Source organism: Pundamilia nyererei, unplaced genomic scaffold (assembly GCF_000239375.1).
Source record: "Pundamilia nyererei isolate P.nyererei 1_Seehausen unplaced genomic scaffold, PunNye1.0 scaffold00447, whole genome shotgun sequence".
Classification (NCBI taxonomy): domain Eukaryota; kingdom Metazoa; phylum Chordata; class Actinopteri; order Cichliformes; family Cichlidae; genus Pundamilia; species Pundamilia nyererei.
The window spans coordinates 30,258-39,845 of NW_005187848.1; the positions used below are offsets into that span (position 1 = coordinate 30,258).

Sequence of the window (9,588 nt, forward strand, 5' to 3'; positions counted from 1 at the left end):
CAGGTACTTCTGATTAGAGACCTTAGTTTTCACAGGAGCTACAGTATCCAGAGTCGTACGTAGTGAGGAGGTAAAATTATTAACAATTATTAATAACAGTTTCCTCTGGAACTTCTCCACCCAAAGGGAAAGCACTGCCTCCTGCTACTTGAAAAGGTCCGAGTCCGCTGGGTCACAAACATGTCTTCGTGGCACAGGTCTTGTCATTCTGTCAGGGGTGTGTGTAGGACTCACAGGTAGGTGGAGACTGGTGAGTGAACAGCTGAAGATAATTGAACTAACACACAGGGAAAGGCTGGCACAAAGAACAGGGAGTGAAAACAGAGAATAAACCGGACATGAGACAAACTGAAAACTCTGAGTCAACGGCCCAGGAACCCTGTCATGTGGGCAGTGGACGTCATCAATGAAATGCTTGTAGAAGCCACTCCCACACCATATCACATCAGACAGAACTCATCGCCATGGTAACCCAGAAATGGAAAGAGTACGCCGTCTCAAACTCAGGAGAGTCTACTCCAAGCACAACATCCCAGTGTACTTCAGACCCAGCCACACACTCAGACACAAACTTCACAACGTGGTGTAGCTGTGCAGTGTACCGAGGAGTGCTCAGACCTCTACACTGGAGACACCAAATAACCACCTCATAAATACATGGCACAAGATAGAAGAGCCACCTCGGGACAAGACTCGGCTGTTCATCTGCAACTAAAGTTCAAAGGTCACTCTTTAGAGGATGACAAAGCTCATATGGATCTGAGCTGCTCACATCACATGGACGTCATCATAAAAGCAGCGAGCACTTCCTTCTGCGCCGGCTGAAGAGGTTTGGAGGTTTGTACTCTGGACCCCACAATACTTACCAGCTTCTATCAATGCACCATCAAGAGTATTCTGTCTGGCTGCATCACAACCTGGTACGGCAGGAATGCTCTGTAAACAAAGATCTATGGAGGAGGTCAGATGATCCCACCATAAAATAATAATAACATTTTATTTAAATTTTTTATATAGCACCTTTCTAGACAGAATCACAAAGTGCTGAGATAGCAATGGTGTCACATGAGAATACTTGGAGGATTTTGTCAACAGCGTAGCTGCAGCGTTTTGGAAAACCTGCAGACGATCCAGAGAACCTTTGCTTAGACACATAAAGAGTTACTATAGTCCAAGCGTGAGGAAATAAATGCATGTGTAGCTATCTCCAGTTCAGGGCGAGATAAAATAGGGCAAGGGCGTAGATTTGGCATGGACGGAAGGGACGTGTCCCCACCAATATCCAGCGATTATTGAATTGTCCCCACCAATAATTTGATCTCTTCGAGTAAAGAACAACAAGAAAAAAACGATCTGTCAGCGTCTCATTCACCCAGCGGAGCAGAAAGAGTTAAATTACGTTCTCTGCTGGAGTCCTACGTCATGTGACAAATATGGCCAATGTGATTGGCTGAGCCTTTCAGGGAACTGTTTAGTTTTAGCAGCGGCAAGCCTGCGCTGCGAGGAGGACGGCAGCAAAAAGGAAGAACCTGGATATAAGAAAGTGTTTTTCAAAGAAACCTGTAAGTCACTTAAACTCAAGTTCACTCATATAATGTGTTCGTCACAATAACGTTATAGGCTATGCTAGGACATACATGCCAACACTCCCGATTTTTCCGGGGAATCCCGAATTTCAGTGCCCCTCCCGAAAATCTCCCGGGGCGACCATTCTCCCCAATTTCTCCTGATTTTCCACCCGGACAACAAAACTGAAAACCATATCCCAGACTGGCCCAGCCAATTCCAGTTTCCAACAATGGCTACTAGTACTGCAGCTACTTAGTTTTAATATTACTCTTATTTCTCTTTCTGGGTCGCAAAATAAACTTTTAACACATTTTCAGGCGAGAATGTAGCTGTGTGTCAAATAACTTAAACATGTTATTGTTTGGCCTTTTTCAGTGCTTTAGTTGTGTTTTATTTGTTGGTGAGTAAATCGTTTTGGCTGAGATTAAAGTTATTAGATTAAATAAAACTTTATCCCTCGGGAGGATTCCTCCGGGTTTTCACACAGCTGAATAAACTGCCGTGTGAGAACTCCGGTTATATTTTAGACAGCAAGGAGCAGACGGCAGGTGACGTAATAATAGATGGCTTCTTTCACTCCTCTTTCAAACCATCTGTCCTCTCTGTCCAAAATGTGAACATTGGCATCCTCTAAAGAGTGTCCTTTATCCTTAAGATGCAGATGGACTGCTGAGTCTTGTCCTGTGGAGGTGGCTCTTCTGTGTTGTGCCATGCGCTTGTGAAGTGGCTGTTTGGTCTCTCCAATGTAGAGGTCTGAGCATTCCTCGCTGCACTGTATACCACATTGTTAAGTTTGTGTCTTGGCGTTTTGTCTTTCGGGTCAACCAGTTTCTGTCTGAGCGTGTTGCTGGGTCTGAAATACACTGGGATGTCATGCTTGGAGAAAACTCTCCTGAGTTTCTCTGATACGCCGGCTACATAGGGGATGACAATGTTGTTGCGTCTGTCCTCCCTCGCTGGTGTCTGATCTTCTTTTCAGACAGAGAGGACAGATGGTTTGAAAGAGGAGTGAAAGAAGCATCTATGTCCACTGTGAGCGACCATCTTTGAACAGAGGCGGGGTTTACGACACCAACTCTCTGCCATCTATAATCCAGTTTTGAGATCCCTCCCCAGACGCCTTAACGCCCACTCACATCCTGGGCCATCTGACCTCAGGAATTCGCATGATAAGGTGGGGCCAGGTTTCACAATGAACTCACCCGAAACTCTGGCTGATTGGGACCCACGCCCAGTTTCCCACCTTGGCTCAGGCGATTAGAGGATCATCAGGGGGTCCTTTTGTCCCTCTGTGGGGGGAAACTCCCACTAGGTTTATATCTGGGAATCTCCACCATTTGACCTTAGAACTGAAGAAGCTTCTCGGATGAGAGGTGAAACGTCTTCAAGCAACTTAAAGAAGTCCAGACGCTTTTCTTTGCAAGCTCCTTTGACTACGATGACCTGGATGACTGAGAACCTTCACAGACACGTGACAACACAGTCTTGTTATCTGAAGGAGAATTGTTATTCCCCTTTTGCCTTGAGCATCCAGCTGGCGCCAGGGGGGGGGGCGCATGAGATGAAGATGGCAGTTGTTTTGGTTAGTGCGAACAAACTGCATCCAATTTAAGAGTTGGTCTAATGTCCGTCACTGGTCACCAGGTCTCAATTCCCGTTGTTCTTCTTCAAGATATTATGTTATGTTGTCTCGATCCTGGGTCTTATGACCCGGTGTTTTGAGTTTTAGTTTATTTTGATGTTTATAGTATGTGATTAAACTCATTAGCTTTTCTAGTTCATTTGTTTTTAGATTCCCTTTGTGTCTTCCAACCCCTGTGAAGTCTCCCTTGCCCTTCATGTGTTTCATGTCTGTCTTACGTTGTCAAGTTCATGTAGTCATGTCTGCGTCTCATTATGTTTCCTGTTTTATTTTGAAGGGGTCCTGTGTTCCTATGTTCAATGTTTTTAGTTTTACTTTCCCCTCGTGACGTCGTTATGTTCATGTGTGTCAGCTGTTTCCCCATGTGTTTCCATTTCCCTCATTATCCTCCTGTGTGTATTTAGTCTGTGTGTCTTCAGTCATTCCTTGTCAGGTTGTCTGCTCATCCATGTCACAACTTCAGGTATCCATGTCAGTTCACCATGTTTAAGGTTTTTTCATGTTTAGTTTTGGTTCACCCAGTTTAGGTTATTGTTTAGTTTCACCGTTGCCCTTTGTTTGTACCTTGTTTCCTAGCCTCAATAAACGGCTTGTTTTTTGTTAAATCCACGTCACGTTCAGTTTTTGGTCTGCGTTTGAGTCCTCTCTTGCAAACACATACAGTCTGCCTCAGCCAGACTGTGACACTATGAGCTTCTCCAAGATCTTATCCATATTGCGTTTAATAAACACCGTCTAACAGAAGAAATAAAAGAAAGTAAAAACATAAACTAGCTTAAAATAATTTTAAATAAATATAAGAATGAAGAAAACAGGGTTAACCCAGGACAGTGATGTTGCTGGTAATGGTGTTGTTGTTCTTTTTGTTTGTTTGTTTTTTCCATAACTTGTGAATCTGCAAATTTACACATTCTGTCTTTTTCATATGAAAGAAACTATACTTGTTTTTGATGTATGTTTGTGTTTTGCTTTACTTTTGCTTCATATGATGTTTGTTTAATTTAAGACTAAAAGAAAATTAACTGAATGAGAGGTAAAACTTGAAGGGGTAGGGACAAAAAAGTATATGCTTCTGCCGACTCCCTTTCAAGCAACAAATGGAATGATATTTTGTAATGATTGTGAAGGCACATGTTTGAAATGTTTGAAATAAAAATGGGCACACATGCCACAGATAGCACGCGACGGGTTAACTGATGGCACGACTGGGCCAATGTTTTGTTTTGTTTTGGAGGGGTTTTGTTTTAGTAACGGTATAAACAGTGAAAGCTGGTGGATTGGCCAGTGTGTAAAAATAACTCAGTTGTTTGGTGGTGGCTGTGGCGGAGCTTCCACAGAGGCCAGCAGGTGGATGAGGGAAGGAGAGGCAGGAGGAGGAGAGACCCGAGGCGGCCGCCGGTCTGAGTGTCAGGTGAACTCCAGGTAAGAAGTTATGACCTGCAGTCTATCTGGGTCAGATATAAACCAAGTTTAGGTGGAGTTTATTTTCGTTATGCTGACTTTTTACCTTCAGTTGAGTTATTGTAACTGTATTGTAGCTAGCATGACGGAGTTTCTATACAGCTGGGTGGGTAATTGATGTTACTGATAACGAACTTTATTTTATTCATAAGGTCAGTTAGTAGAATTGCCAACTGTCCCGTAAAAAAACGGAATCATCCCGTATTCAGTGAAAATATTACGTGTTTCTTATTGAGGTGAAAAGGAACACAAAGCTGCAGTTTTTCTGCGTCGTTACGCTGCACAGCTGCCTCTTCTCCTCTCATTCTCCCCCTTCCCTCTCCTGTTGCTCCTTCAATCATGAAACTGATCAATGATCAGCTGATCGTCTCTCTTGTTTGTTTATCGCCCACTTTGCACCAGAAAGAGGAAACCAGCGGATGTCGCTAAACAACAGCAGCACGTTTGATCAGCTGTTGTTAGAATTTATTTTTAATATTAATTTCTAGTATCAGCTGATGTTTGCTGGAGCCACAGCTGTAAAGCTGCTGGTCATGATGTCGGTTTGGATATGTGGTGAGAGGGAAACATGAGGATGAAACCAGGAGATGTCCTTACTGGATCATCAGAGCTGAACAGGTGATGGAGAAACAGGTTTACCTTTTAGGTGACATGAATGAGTTGAAGTTATGAACTGTTTCTGAGAGACAAATAACACCAGGATCCTTTTCTAAGTAGCTGACAGCTGGTAACTGTGCAGGGGCGGGTCTAGCAAAGTGTTGCCAGAGGGCAGGTAGGGCATTAACAGGGAGAGGGGGCACAAGGAAATACTTTTCTTTCTTATTTTCAGTTAAAATGTCTCGCTTTTATTTTTTTTATTTTTTTTATTAAACAATATTTTTTATTGCTTTTTGCAACAGCATATAAAGGTTTGTTTTCACAGTAATATGCCGCAGTAATAAGAACACCCCCCCACACACACACACCTCCCATCCCTGCTCTCTCCCAAACCTACATCAAATAAAAACACATGAAATATGCATACATTAGTACAGTATGAAATGTTTCACTTTTAATAAATAATTATCTGAATCTAACAACCAAAGTTTTTATCTGATGTAAAATGTATAGAAATCATACATATACCAACAAGACTGTACATCACTGTCACCACAGCATCTGTTTTCATTCAAAGGCTTTATGGCTTTAATACCTGGGGGGCCGGTCTCTAGTCAAAATGCCCGGGCTGATGTTTTGTCCCAGTCCAGCCCTGGGCACGACACGCAGTGAATTAATCTCAGAAGGTGCATTAAAAAAATAAATGGCCGCACCAGTGGTGCACATCACAAATTAGCTCGCATAGACACATTAGTTGTGCCGCTTCTTAATGACAGTATCTTAGCTAACAACCCCAACTACCAGATTCAACTTGTAATTAGCTAAAAATCACTTCGCCTACCAGTGAGAGGGACGTTGCTAGCTGGCAGTTTTTTCAAGCGATGTTGAAATTTCCACATTCTGACACTTTAAATTCTTCAGCAGCTGTCCGCTCAGAGCAGCATCAGCACCACGGAAAAACACGGATAGATCCGTACTCGAGACAGAATTCACAATGTGTTTTCAGGACTTTCAGGCGTATGGACCAATATTTTCTTTTCTGATCAAACCAGAAAGCTTTAAAGAGCAGCTGGGTTTGTCTCACATTAACTGGCTGAGTTAATGCCAGTTAATGCGACATTGAAATGCAGTTGATTGAACTGAAAAGCTCGACTCTGTGGGGTCAAAGTTTGCAGAACTACGAACACAGCTGGAATCCACAGCTGTGCGTGTTCATGGAGCTGCATGTTCACCTGCTGGACATCACTGCCTGACAAGTTTAACTGTCTTCAGAACATTGCAGAGGCCTTATTGACAGTATTTGGCTCTACATGTCTGTGTGAGCAGATTTTCTATCACATGAGTCCTCAGGCAGCCTCTGAATGCTGGACACTTGGAGACCTGTGTCTCTGAGTGGGAGACCAGAGATCACATTCACATGTGTGTCTCTGTATTAACAAACATGTCATCATATTGGCCCAGTTTATTTTTCTTATCATTGTTGAGAGGAGACCATAAATAGCATTTGTATTTTCTGTTGTACAGTTCATTTGCTGTTATGGATAAAAAGTCTTTTTTTTGTTTCATAATAGCTGATAACTATTCGCTGATAGCTGCCAACATCTGCACACAAATATAATCCTATAAAGTTGTTCTATACAGTGTGTAACTGTTCATGTAGAGCGTTATTAAATTTATTGCTAATGCAGTCATATGGCACACTGACTTCTGAGAAAATTTTAGATGCGCTCGTCATCAGAAAGGTTGCCGACCCCTGGGTTAGAGAATAATCGAGACTATATAAAAGACATGAGAAGCCCAACAGGGAAGATAAGGGAGAGAAAGTGCGGCCGCCTCCCTCAAGAGCCAAGGAGTTACAAGGATATACTGTGTTTTGTATTAGTATTACCTTGTGTGCAATTTTGCTTTTTTTCTACATGAAATATTGAGGGGGCTCTGAGCCTAAGAATTTATTTGCTGGTAGTGATGTGCCACTCTTACATATATAGGATAAAATAAAACTTGAAACTTGAGACTGATTGATTTTCACAGTAAGGAAGATCAAGATTCTAATATTGCTACAGGAAAAAAAATCTTGCTACAGATTTCAATGTGCAAACACAATCGAGTGAGTGTGGGGTGACTGGGTTAGGCCAATCTGATATTTAATGAACATGTTGCAGAAACAAAGAAGTGAAACATGCAAACCTGCGTAGGTCAGCGTGAACAGACAGACGTTTTCCTCTCATGGAAACTTTGGCATTGAACTTGGTCTCCTGCAAGAAGGGAAAAAGACGCTTTTAGTTTCCACCTCAAAGTCTGTGAGTTTTTTCTTGTTGAAAGGCTCAAAGATCATAAATGACAAGAAGGCGCAAACACTGAAGCCACAGGGATGCTTCAACCACATTTCTGTCACGGTTCTGGGTCATGTTGACCCAGCTTTCTGTTTTTCTAGATTATGATTTATGGTTTGATTTATCAGTGATACTGTTTTGATTATGATTATTATTTAGTAGGCTTTGGTCAGTGTCAAGTCTGTCTCTCTCTGTCTAGTCCGTGTCTTAGTAAAGTGTGTTTTGTTTCCTGTTTTACTTTGAAGGTTCTTGTTCCTGTCTGATGTCAGTGTTCCAGCTTTGCTCCCCCTGTCTCGTTAGGTCTTATTTCTCCCAGCTGTGTTCCCCTTCTGTCTCTAATTCCTTGATGACTCCCTCAGTGTATTTAAGCCCAGTGTGCCTTTGTGTCACTGTCGCGTCCTTAACGTCTGTTCACCCTCTCTCCCTTAATGACCTAGGAGCTCAGGAAGAATGATGGGGTTTCAGCAGGTCAGAGATATACTGGGAAGCTTCACCATGTAGGGCGCTACAAGTTAAAACTAGAATTTTAAGGTGAAACCTAAAATACATTTAAAATGGGGTGGTTGCTCTGCCACCTGAGCTGACCTACTCAGGTGGCAGAGCAGGTCAGCCACTAACCAGAAGGTCGGTGGTTCGATCCCAGGCTGCTCCAGGCTGCATGCCAAATATCCTTGTACCCAGGGCAGCTATGGCTGCAATGTAGCTGCCATCACCAGTGTATGAATGTGTGTGTGAATGGGTGGATGACTGAACGTGTAAAGCGCTTTGGAGTCCTTAGGGACTAAGTAAAGCGCTATACAAATGCAGGCCATTTATTTTACATTGGCAGCCAATGAAGAGAAGCCATGGAGTGACTTCATGGAGTGACATGTGAGCTTCAGCTGGTGACAGGTAAAAGTCTTGACGCAGCATTTTGCACAGTCTGAAGACAAGTCAAAGCTAATTTGTTAAAACAGAAGAAAGACGACGGTCACAATAATCAGTAAGAGCAGTTCAGCCTTTTGACACCAGCAGTCTGAGTTTAGAAATATTCATTAGATGATAAGGAAGTCATGAGAGGTTCCTGCGGTGTGTTTATAAAGAACAGCTGTTATCCTCCCTCCGGTTAGGGTGGATTTGGAGTTTGTCTTTCTGCCTCAGATTAAAAGCCATCAAACACATCAGCCTTTTAAAAGGACCAGTGCAGCCATCCAGTCTTCACCAGATTATCAGGTCACCAGCGTGGTAACCAGACCAGCCCAGCTAAGACAATTTCTATCAAAGGCAGAACTGTTATTTCAGATATCACTGACTCATACAAACAGTAAAAGATCTGTTAGATATGACATGGCCCATTTTAAAACAACACCAGTAATTCTAAACAAGTCCTTAAGAACGTTATCATGACGCAGTGATCAGCAGTATCAAACCAGACCACAGTGTACAGTCTTTAGAGTCTGCTTTGGGTGTGTGTGTGTGTGTGTGTGTGTGTGTGTGTGTGTGTACCATGGTCATGCTGCTCAGCTGAACCGGAGGCTGACCTGGAGGCAGCACCATCACATTGACGATGGCAGTCATGACAACCGTGGCTCCAGACGTCTTGATGGAGGTTTTGGGCGGAGAGTTGACGGCGAGCTGGAGAGACAGTGGAGCATCCACCAGTGCCGGGTTCTACCCAGAGTACACAAGGAGAACAGAAAATCAGGCTGGTGTTACACACTGAAAAGTTTAACTTTATTAACTTGTTAAGCCCCAGGGTTATTCCTAACATTCCTGCTGGAAAATGACGTGCCCAGAGCTAACTGACTATTTCTCAGCAATTACAAACTGTGTAAATCATCTTGATATCAAAATAAAGCTGACACTTGTGAGACTTCATCAAAAACACAATGATATCACAGCAGAGGCCACTGTTTCAAAGTAATTGAGGATAAAACCATATCTTCATCATATCATACTTGTCTGATCGCACTCAGTTCATTCAACTCAAATCCTTTACTTCTCAGC

General features: G+C 42.8%; 1 protein-coding gene across 1 annotated transcript in view; it reads right to left on the reverse strand.

Moving 5' to 3' along the window:
• Window positions 1-9,421, reverse strand: part of pltp (phospholipid transfer protein) — a 17,659-nt gene extending 8,238 nt beyond the window's left edge. Inside the window, exons 1-3 of the mRNA XM_005753665.1 lie at window positions 9,410-9,421; window positions 9,088-9,252; window positions 7,457-7,524 (exon numbers count right to left, since the gene is read on the reverse strand). Of these exons, the coding sequence (XP_005753722.1) occupies window positions 7,457-7,524; window positions 9,088-9,252; window positions 9,410-9,421 (245 nt within the window). The remainder of the gene's footprint in view (window positions 1-7,456; window positions 7,525-9,087; window positions 9,253-9,409) is intronic.
• Between the last annotated feature and the right edge of the window lie 167 nt (window positions 9,422-9,588).